At 40.8% G+C, this 11,855-nt stretch overlaps 1 protein-coding gene and 1 non-coding gene across 2 annotated transcripts in view; both read left to right on the top strand.

Moving 5' to 3' along the window:
* Positions 1–341: 341 nt before the first annotated feature.
* Positions 342–414, top strand: trnak-cuu (transfer RNA lysine (anticodon CUU)). The gene has a single exon. It is a non-coding gene; the product is annotated as a tRNA-Lys (tRNA).
* A 323-nt stretch (positions 415–737) lies between these two features.
* znf839 (zinc finger protein 839) overlaps positions 738–11,855 on the top strand; it is a 30,237-nt gene continuing 19,119 nt past the window's right edge. Inside the window, exons 1-2 of the mRNA XM_052022261.1 lie at positions 738–2,071; positions 7,260–8,192. Of these exons, the coding sequence (XP_051878221.1) occupies positions 971–2,071; positions 7,260–8,192 (2,034 nt within the window). The 5' untranslated portion in view covers positions 738–970. The remainder of the gene's footprint in view (positions 2,072–7,259; positions 8,193–11,855) is intronic.

The following is an 11,855-nucleotide window of genomic DNA, read 5'->3' as shown; positions in this document are numbered from 1 at the left end:
TTATTAATTTTCTCGTCAGTTACATTAAGGCTGCGGTTTACCGATCACAGCAAACTTTAACCGTGTGTAAAGATACCACAAGTTTGTAAAAACAAAACTACGCAAAAATAAAATGCTGTAAACGTAGAGTGTATTTCAGCTTCTGAGAGGAGAAAGGAAATGCATTCTGCACGGTCAGAACTTAGATATTGAACATTAATGAGGTATTCTGCTCTGAAAACAAACAAAGTTTTAATGTTGAATGATTTCAGTATTTTCTGTTTCCCAAACCACAAATATCCACATAATGATACATTTGTCTCTGAATGTTATGAGGGATGGGAGTTCACTTATCCTCAAGTGCCCGGCTAGCTCAGTCGGTAGAGCATGAGACTCTTAATCTCAGGGTCGTGGGTTCGAGCCCCACGTTGGGCGAGTTCTTTTCCTTCCCTTTGAATTCTATCCAGTTTGGGTATTTTTTTATTCTGTTAAACCACTAACATCCAATATACAGGCAATATATCTAAGTTATATTTTACTGTAATTATCTCTGCCATTTGAGATGTATTTTAAATGAAGCTTACAATGTAATGGCACGCTCGTTACAATGTCATACACGCTCACAACCGCATGGGGCAGTTTGAGATTGGCGGACGAACCCCACATGCCGTTTCGATTTCGCTTTCTGCTCCCGTCCGGCCAACTCGAATCTTTACGTCATTCGCCCGATTTTTAAGCTTTGCCGGCACCCGTACTCCGGCTTTCCGCCATGTTGTGTCAGGGTCCGTGACGTGCGCCTAACGACGGCTTTTTTTTTGGAAGCGGATTAATCTTTTCCTTGCTGCTTTGACGGATTTTTTCAATTTGGTTCGCTGTTTGGAGGTTATTTTCCCCATGTCGATCACGGAACCGCCTTCGGGCCGAAAAAATTCTCAATAGTGAAATTAGTGGTGCAGTTCCCGACTCGCTCTGCCTGAGCACGGACGCCAACATGGCGGACGGGGAGGCGAGCAGCCTGACAACGGAGGACGGGGCTGCTGCTGAGCCGCAGCGTGGCAACAACCACCTGGAGACCCTGGCACACCAAGGGCCCGCCTCGCACGTCCCCTGTGCCAGTGTGCCCTGCAAGCAGTTCGAGGTCCATTCCTGTCAAGTGCTGCCGGAATATGTTCAGGTGGCTGTGGAGGAAGGGGCTACTCAGGTGGTGAGCACGCTGCCCGATGATGGGGACGGGCTCCTGAACGCCACTGGGATCTTGAATTCCTTAGGGGAGGCTCCTCCGTCCGTTGGCACCATGGCAGCTGTGAGTGCGGGTGACTTCGCCGTGGCAGAGGAACTGGAGAGCATTTCCATCGAGTCCACCCCCAGCACTATTATTTACGTGCAGCCCGATGGTACTTTCGTGGAAGGCACGGGATTGACCCCAGAGGAACAACAGCAACTGGTTGAGCAGTTAGCAAAGCAACAAGGACTGGTAGAAGTAAGTGAAAGTGAAGCGGCTCAAATGTTTGGCAGTCAGCAGCAGCAGCAACCACATCACACACAATTTGTGCAGCATGTGGGGCTAACGGATGAACTGCAGCAAGTCATCGCTCATGTTACTAAATCCCAGCAACATGCAGCACAATTTGGCAAAGCCACTACCGTCCATTTAAATTCTGAGTCTCTTGAAAATCAGGTTCTACAGAAAAGCAGCCTGACATCGTGTGTTCTCCCTGAAACTCGAGTGCTTACAACAGATCAAAATCAGATGATACAAGTTCCTGTGTGTAATGCTTTGATGCCGCAGGTGCAAACGGGTGTTCAACCAAGTCAGGTTGTCCATAGGATTGATTCATGCAACCCAGCTCAAGTTCAGCAAATAACTATTTCTACTCCGTCTTCTACAGTAAACCAGCCCACTCAACCTAAGATTCCAACGGCAGTTACACAGCAGCAGGCTGCCTATACTCAACCGTTGACAATCGTTCACAATGCAGCACGACAGTTGCAGAATGCTGCTCATCAGGCTGTCCTTCAGCAGAATTTACAACAAAGTATTGCACATGTACAGCAAAAGATGGCCCCATTGCGAGTAACATCTTCAGCACAGGTATTTCCAGATGCTTTATACAGTAACTTCAAGGAATTGTTTAGATACATCCCAATGAAAGAAAAAATCCAAGTGAAGGACCTGTCATCTGTCAATAACCTAAAGATACTATCAAACAATATAATTGCACTTAGATAGGGAGGCAAAGAATGATGAAAAGATTAATAAGGAAGGAAAAATTTGAGATGGTGACAGTTCCTATAAACATTTGAAAATGTTAACAAAGTGAGCAATGGTCCTATGCAAAGTGAGTCTAGAAAAACAATAGTAAACAAGAAGATGGCAAAGAACATGTATTTTGCTTCAATCTTCACTATGGAGGATACAAGCAACAGTCTGAAATATTTGTTAATCAGGAATTGGGAGGGAGGGAGGAGGGAGGGAAAATTTCAATTACTAAGGAAATAGTAATGAATAAATTGTGGGAGCTGCAGGTAGACAAGTCTGATGGACTTCATCTTAGGATCTTAAAAGAAGTGGCTAGTGAGATAGTTGATGTATTGGCTTTAATTTTCCAAACTTTCTCAAATTTCCAGATGATTCTGTGAGATTGGAAAATAGAAAATGTAATTCATTCAAAAGGGGAGTGAGATGGAAAGTGGGAAGGTTTAAGCTAGTCATCTTAATGTCTTTGAAAGACAATGTTCTAAGCTACTAAGGACTGTAGCAGAGAACTTGGAAAAACCCAAGGTAGTCAGGCAGACTCAGCATGGTTTTGTGAAAGGGATATTCTGTTTGTCCAAATTATTGGAGTTCTTTGAAGAAGTGACATGTACTGAGGATAAAGGGGAACCAGTGGATGTACTATACATAGATTTCCAGAAGTCATTTGACCAGGTGTTGCATCAATAGTTATTTCAGAAAATGAAAGCACTTGTAATATTAGCATGGGTAGAACATCAGCTGGCTAACGGAAAACAGAGGAGCATGAATGTGTCGTTTTCTGGTTGGCAAGAAGTAACAAGTGGTGTACCTCAGAGACTGGTGCTCAGGCTTTAACTTTTACAATTTGTATAAATGATTTGTGTAAAGGCATTAAAAGTATAGTGGCTAAATTTGCAGATGATGCAAAGATTGGTGGAATAAGTTGTGAAGAGGACATGAGGCTATAAAGATGTAGGTTAACTGAGGGGACAGGCTTTCTGCAAATGGAGTATAATGTGGGAAAATTGAAATTGTCCATTTTGATAGGAAAAATAATAAAAAAAACATATTCACTAAATAATGAAAGGTTGTGGAGCTCAAATGCAAAGGGATCTGTGTGTCCTAGGGTATGATTTGCAGAAGGCTAGTTTGCAGGTACAGCAAGCAATAAGGAAAATTAACAATGATGTTGTTTGTTGCTAGGGGAAGTGGATACTAATGGAAGGAGGACTTTGGTGAGACCATAGCTAAAGTATTGTGTATAGTATTGATCTTGGGAAGAATGCTAATGTCTTGGAAACAATTCAGAGAAGGTTCAGTAGGCTAATATCTGGAAAAGGAGGGTTGTCTAATGAGGAAAGGTTGGACAGCTAGGCTTATAATTGGAGTTTAGAAGAGTGAGAGGAGACTTGATTGAAACGTATAAGATCCTGAGGAGTTTTACATGATGGATGTGGAGAGGTTGTTTGCTTTTGGGATAGGTTCTAAAAATACTTTTAAAGCATAAGGTTAATAAATTGTTGAAACAGTAAGGGGATTAAAGGTTACTATGAGTAGACAAGATTGCAAATTTGAGATTACCATTAGGTCAGCCATTATCTGTAAATGACAGCAGGACTAGAACATGGAATGGTACAGCATAGGGACAGGTCCTTTGGTCCACGATGTCTCTGTTGAACATGATGCCAAATTAAACTAATTCCTTCTGCCTGCACATGATCCATATCCCTCCATTCCCTGCATGCTCATGTGCCTATCTAAAAGCCTCTTGAATGTCACTCTTCCACTACTATCCCTGGCAGCATGTTCCAGGCACCTACACTCTCTCTATAAAAATAAAAACTTGCCCTGCACATCCCGTTTAAATTTTCCCCCTCTCACCTTAAAGCTATGCCCTGTAGTATTCAGCATTTCTATCCTTGGAAAAAGGATTCTGGCTGTGTACCCTGTCTCTGCCTCTCATAATTTTATAAACTTCTATCAGGTCTCCCGTCAGCCTCCGCTACAGAGAAAACAATCCAAGTTTGTCCAGCCTTTCCTTGTAGCTAATACCCTGTAATCCAGGCAGCATCCTGGTAAACCTCTTTTGAACCCTCATCAAAACCTCCACATCCTTCCTGTAATGGGGTGACCAGAACTGCATGCAATACTCCAAGTGCAGCCTAACCAAAGTTTTGTACAGCTGCAACATGACTTCCTGACTCTTATGCTCCATGCCTCTAATGATGAAGGCAAGCATGCCATATGCCACCTTTTACCACTCTATCTACTTGTGTTGCCACTTCCAAGATCCCTCTGTACACCAATGTTGTTAAAGGTCCTGCCGTTAACTGTATACTTTCCCCTTACATTTGACCTCCCAAAGTGCAACACCTCACTCTTACCTGGATTAAACTCCATCTGCCATTTCTCCACCCATAAATGTAACTGATCTATATCATGCTGTATCCTTTGACGATCTTCTTCACTGTCTGCAATTCTTCTGATTTTTGTTATCTGCAAACTTGCTTAACAAATCACTTACATTTTCACCTAAGTCATATATCACAAACAACAAAGATCCCAGCGCTGATCCCCGCAGAACACATTCCTGCCAGAACAACATCCTTCCACCAAAACCCTCTGTCTTCCATGGGCAAGCCAATTCTGAATCCAAGCCACCAATTCACTGTGGATCCTCTTCATCTTGATCTTCCTGATCAACTTATCATGAGTGACCTGGTCGAATGCTATACTGAGGTACACGTAGATAACATCCACTGGCCTACCCACATCAGTCACTTTGATCACCTCCTCAAAAAGCCTCAATCAAGTTTGTAAGACACAGCCTGCCCAAGATTGATGGATTGAAGAGTTGTGTGACCAATGTCTGCCCCCATTTTACAACAAACCAAATTCTCTATTTTTATTAGTGCAATATGAATCTTCTTGCCTTACTAGATTCCAGAGTAATAATTCTAATACTACCTTCACTACAGTTTCATTTCCCTTCTACTTTACCCTTTTCTTTGACAATAAAAGCTTAAAAAAAACTTCAGTACATATAAGCACATACCTGTGGTACTGACATGCATATTATGTGCCAAAAATATTTACATTGCTTTTGAAATACAGCCTACCATGTAAATAAATGGAATGATCTGATTTGCTGTTCATCCAGTGGTGGAGAAATTAATTGATTTTGTAGCAGTTCACTGTGAATTAATGAACCTGCATATCATCCTCCAGAAATGGGACACAACATACAGAGAGGTGTTTGTGGTGGATCATGCACATCCTTGTGGTTGACTGTATATGTCCATGGGCAAAAAGAGAACCACAGTTGCTAGTAATTAAAATAAAAAGTGAAAATGCACCAATTTACATAAAGGTAGAATTGTTTGTGATACCTTCATCAGATGTAGCTAACTTGGATGAACTATGAAGAACCTGGTTGCACCGATCAAAATTGCTGCTGCAATGGTCAGGTTATTAGAACAACTTCACACCAGAATTATCATGATATGAACTTTACAATGTTAATTACTAGTATTAATTATTAATAAAGTGTAATTCCTTGCACTGTTATTTCTTACAAAATGTACAGGGCAAGGATTGTAAGACGACTTCTTCAAATGGGCAAGTTGTGCAATTTGTCTATAGGTAGACTTTTTTAAGAATCTGACTTTTTTTAAGGTTGCTTTTGCAAGATAGTCATAGAGGATGGAAACTGACCCTTCCTTCCACACTGACCACCAACAACCCATTTATTCCAATCCTTCATTAATCCTGTTTCTTTTTATTCTCCCCATGTTCTCATCAACTCCCCTCACTCACCTACACACAAGGGGCAACCTACAGTAACCAATTAACCAACCAACCTGCACATCTTTGGAATGTAGGAGGAAACCAGAGCACCCAGAAAAAGCCTACTTGATTACAAGGAAAATGTGCAAACTCCATACAGACAGCATTCGAGGTCAGGATTGAACCCGGGTCTCTGGTGCTGCAAGGCAGCAGCTCTAGCAGCTACACCACTGTACTGCCCGATGTGAATTAGAGTGACCTGAAATTTTCAAGAAAATGAGTATAAAATTCAATAAAATTTTAAAGTTTTATTTGAATTAAATTAAATAGTAATTAAAATTTCCTGACATTTTGTGAAAATAAAGTATATAATAGTTTAGGAAAAATGCAATGTGCACCACTAATCAAACATTTAAATTTAGATTTGTAGCCAAATATGATTTTAAAATTCAATTGATTCCTTTGTTTTTGCACACTTTAAGATATGGTTTAATGTTTGTTATTATGATGTCAGGAATAAAGCAGGAGTAGGCCATTTGACCCTTCATGCCCTCTCTGCCATTCAAAAGATTATGGCTGATTATTTCCCCCAGTGCCACTTCCCTGCACTAACTCCGTATCCCTTGATTCCCTTAATATTTAAAATGTTTGTCAATCTCTGTCTTGAACATATTGGGCAACTGAGTGTCCATAGTCCCCTTGGATAGAGAATTCCAAATATTCACCACTTTGGATGGAAACATTCCTTTAAATCTCTGAGGTAGATGGCAGATCACTTAGTTTGATGTAGTAATCCTTGGTTTTTGATATTCTAACAAAGGGATACATAACTCCACATTTATCTTGTCAAGCCTCATAAGAATTGTGTTTGTTTCAATGAGATTTACCTTTTATTCTTCAAAATTCAAGAGAGTACAGGCCCAGACTCTTGGTGTGACAAACCAGTTGAACCTTGGGTTGCCAGTCCATAAAGTTGTAGCTGCATTAGTGGACAGATGTACTGTTTGGCTTGTACCTTTATTCCACCAAGTCGCATGGTGGCTGTTAGCTGCGGCAGCCTTTTTAACTCATTTTATCTTTAACACTTAGGAGTTGAGGCAAGTTTTAGTATCCTTTTCCTACTCTTGTTGAAAGTAATCTCATTCAAGATTCCAGGATGGAAACTTTTAGGTCACTGCTGCTCAATGTTTTTTGAATAAACATGCTGTATTGTGAACTTTAAGTCAGTAAATGCTAAGTTCTTTTTGCTTTCTTGCAGCATCAACTAGATACTGTTCAAGTTCACATTCAAGCAGTCCCATCGCAGGAGGAGAAAGATAGGCCTATGCCACCTCTAGCAGTAGTGCAGCCCAAAACAGCAGCATCCAGTCAGATGGCTAACCAAAGAACGACTGTGTCAGGAGGAGTTAATATTTCTGCACCTCAGATCATTAGAATACAGCCTCTTTCAACCACTGGGTCACAATATATTTTGCATAGCTCTTCAGAACCTCCAATTCAACTACTTGTTCAGCGGCAGCCTCCACCACTTGCACCTGTAAATTCTATACGTATGATTCCTGGGGTAACCATCAGTGGTCAGTCTGGCATTTTCACTAATACAGTAACTACCACTATATCTACTACCACAACAGCTGTAGCAAATTCGGTTTCCACTAGTCATGCAAAGAAGCATGAAATTAGTGATAAATCAAAGGAAAAAAAACCTGTGAAGATCAAAACTCGATCTGGCCGTATATCACGACCTCCAAAATACAAAGTTAAAGACTACAAGTTTATAAAAACAGAAGATTTGGCAGAAGGCCATCAGTCTGATTCAGATGACTATTCTGAATACAGTTTTGAGGAAGAAGATGTGAAAACAAAACTGGATGATTCAAGCCTTTCAATGCCTTGCTCTTTCAAGCCCAAGAAGTTTAAGTGTGACACCTGTGAAAAGTCTTACATTGGAAGGGGAGGGTTAGCACGACATTATAGACTCAACCCATCTCATGGACAGCTGGCTTCTGTCTCTGAGGAACAGAGGACCTCTGTGAGCAAATCCAATGGCAATGTGATTGTTGGGGACAGTGAAGGAGGTGGTGACAGGAACGGCACAGTCGCTGATGGACTAGTGACACAATCTATAAATACTGACACTACATCTGTGATGGTGGGGAGCACAGACCCGTCTTCTCAAGACATCCAACAGGTGTGTACTGATACATGGTATCCAGATTTACTTTCCTGAAAGTGATGAGATGTTGGAGTTCGATTCTGGGGGTGCTGGAAGTCCTTAAGATGCATTGCTCAAGCAGCCATATTTTTATGAGCAAGCTGAGAATTAGTATTAGCAGGGCATCACAGCAAATTCTGTCTTTTCCTCAGTTTTCTTATGTCTTGGTCTTAAAGCAAGCAAGTAACATTTCAACTAGCAGTCACTGGTAAGCAGTGTGACTTATAAACATCTTCATGCACTGAGGTCTATGTATGGCAATATTGTAACTCGAGTTGACTTGTCTAACGTAGGATGGGTAAACAATTTAGTTCCACACTAGGTAGGTAACTAAAAGAGGTATTGGCGATAAGGATAGTTTATTACTTTCTGGTGACTGTGGGGCACAATACAGTTTGTTATGTGTATATTGTTAAGAATAATGGTTCAGTACTTGAGTCAAATGATAAGTTAGAAAAAAATATTTTCACTATCAGTTTTTCCTCTAAATTTGTGTTCAAATGTTATGTCCTACTGTCTTTGACACTAAATTCTGCTTTTGTATTAACTTTTGAGTAAATATTATTTTGAAGCAGTCTTTTTTTTTTGTTCACTGCTTCATCTTGAATTTTGTGGCTTAGTCCTCCATTTGAGTTCATATGGATTTTGCTTTATGTTAAGCTAGGTAAGTGGGCTTGGATTGGCAAATGGCTTTCAATCCAGAAAAGTGTGAGGTGTTGAATTTTGGGAAATCAAACCATAGTAAGACATGTACATTGAAGGCTAGGGCCTGGTGGAGGGGGGGTGTTATGGGACAGAGGGACCTAGAACTACAAGTACATAGTTTGCCAGAAGTGGCATCACAGGCAAGATGGTGAAGATTGCATTTGGTATGCTGCCCTTCAGTCAGGGTATAGGAGTTGGGAAGTTATGTTGCAGTTGTACAAGACATTAGTGAGGCTGAACTTGGAGTATTGTGTACAGTTATGGTTACTCTGTTATAAGAAAGACATCATTAAACTGGAAAGAAGATTTATGAGTATGTTGCCAAGACTAGAGGGCCCAAATTATCGGGAGAGGCTGGGTAGGTCAGGACTTTTATTCCTTGGAACGTAGGAGACGGGTGACCAAGGGGCATGGGTTTAAGGTGAGAGGGAAAAGATTTAACAGGGACCTGAGGGGCAACTTCCTCACACAGTCAGTGGTACGTATATGGAACAAGCTGCCAGTGAAAGTGGTTGAGGCATATACAATAACAACATTTAAAAGACATTTGGATTAGGACATGGATAGGAAAGGTTCAGAGGGATATGAACCAAATGCGGGCAAATGAGGCGAGCTTAGGGGGCCACCTTGTTCAGCATGGATGAGTTGGGCTAAGGGGCCTGTTTCCATGCTGTGTTTCTCTATGATGATGACTTTAAACTAGTGGCAAATGCAGAAGCCTTCCAGCAATTATTTTAAACATCTTAATAGAAGGGAAATGGTAGTAATAGTAACCTCCAATGTTGTTATAAATTATTCATACTTGGAATGTTGGAGTTGCTCAGTTGTATGACCAGAATTGGCTTTGAGAAGGTACTAATGAGTTGTTACCTTCGACCTTCGTAGTTCGTGCAGTTAATAGTTCCATATGGAGGTCAAGAATTTTAAATCTGTGGAAAGAAGGAATGGTAATATTTTTACAAGCCAGGATGTGGCTATTTGAAGGCAAATCCTATGTACCTCCTGCCCTTGTCCAATTATATGTTAGCAGTTTTGCATTTGGAAGATGCTGTTGAAGAAGATAATTAGTTTCTGCAGTGCATTTTGCTGATGGCGCAATCATATGCCAGAAGTAGAAGGAGTGAATTATGTAAATTTTGTCATTTCGGGAGGGCTGCATTGTCTTGCATGGTTTTGAGCCTCGTGTGTTCCTGAAACTACTCATGAGTCAAGCACAGAGTATTCCTTCACACTCCTGACTTGTATCTTGTTGATGGTGGAAGAGGCTGAGGGATTTGAGAGGTTAATCAGTCAATGCAAAATGCCTAGCCTTTAATCTGCTGTTGTGTTATTTCACTTCTTGAGTTACAGTATTGGTTGGTACTGCCCTAGAATATTGATGATGGTGAATTTGGTGGTGGTAATGTCAATGATTATCAAGTAGGGGAGTTCCACATGATATCCAATGATGTTGATTAAATTAGCAGACCAACGATCCAAATATGCTGGTTCAATTTTGCTACCTTCTACTCCATTGCAAGATCTTTGCCCACTCACTTAATCTATCTATATCCCTTTGTATTCTCATTATGTTCTTATCATCAAGTGTGCCTAAAAATGAGTTCTTTAGCTGTAACACAGGATTACGTGCGTCTTGGAACAGCATGCAGCAGACAGAGTTAAGCAATGGTACTTGAAGGGCATTTAAACAGCTAATGGGAGGAGGAAGCTTCAAGAATATTCCCATTCTTTACAATGGCAGGCCCAGCATTTGATTGCTAATAGAGGGGCTAAAACTTCTGTAGTCATGTTCAGCATGGTGTGCTGAGTGGATGATTCCTCTCAGCTTCCTCCTACTATCCTCAGCATCTCATAAGCCAGTATTCAGGTATCTCTGTTTACTCAATGTGGTATCAAGACACAGCTGAAAGCACAGGGTGTAGCAAAAGCTGTGGGACAGGACATAGCTTTCATATTGAAAAGTTGCTCTCCAGAACCAGTTGGACCTCTAGTCATGCTGTTCCTGTGCAGTTATTATATTGGTGTCCATCCTGCAATTTTTTAGACTATTTTGCTATTTATTTTTAATTTATGTACAGCGTTGCCATAAATTCTTAATGGGTGTGGCATCACATGAATCCTATGCCTAATAGCCTTTGCAGGTAGGTTAGTGCTGAATTTGGCACATAAAATGCCACTGTTAGCATGAATATGAATCACTTTACCCTGAAATGAGATGAGTTTTGTGTGGATAACCACCAGAAGTGATAATGTTCTTTGCTTTGTAGTCGTATGCACACCTTTTGCCCAGGTAAAGTTCTGTTTTGTCACAGCAATGAATAACCTTGATCTTCAGTGGAGTAGTGTGTTCTTTTTGGTTTGAAGAGTACATTCATTGCCATTAAAAATGGTTTGCACTACAATTTTCCAGGCATTGTGATATATGGCAGCTAGATCAGCCTGATCGTGAATCCAAGATAGACCATTCTGACTAACCATTGTTCAATTAGTCTTCTCTCTATCATTAATAAATTGATGAAAGGTGTTACTAACATTGGTGTCAGGTGGTACTTACTCTCCGATAATCTGTCCACATATGTCCATTTTGAGTTTGGCACATGCCATACCTCATCACAGCTTAAGAAGGTATCCTTATTTTGAAGATGGGACTTTATTTGTAGTGGCCACCTTACAAAGCTGTCATGGAAGGATGCATGCTTGGTGAGGATGAAGTACATTCTTTCCTTGCATTTTGCCACCTGCCCCAGACCTAGTCTAGTAGTCTGCCTTTCAGGACTCTGCTAGCTTATTCAGTCAGTTTGGTATTATTGAGACACTTTTGGTGATAAATATTTAAAGTTCCCCTCTTGCCATACATGTCCCTTACCCACACCAATTCCAAGTATATTGTAAGCCCTCTATTACCCTCAGTGTTCCTTCTAAGTGGCACTTAAC

This window comes from Pristis pectinata, chromosome 1, assembly GCF_009764475.1.
Source record: "Pristis pectinata isolate sPriPec2 chromosome 1, sPriPec2.1.pri, whole genome shotgun sequence".
NCBI classification, from domain to species: domain Eukaryota; kingdom Metazoa; phylum Chordata; class Chondrichthyes; order Rhinopristiformes; family Pristidae; genus Pristis; species Pristis pectinata.
Note: the sequence above shows the minus strand (reverse complement) of the source record. Positions and strands in the feature narration are given on the sequence as shown.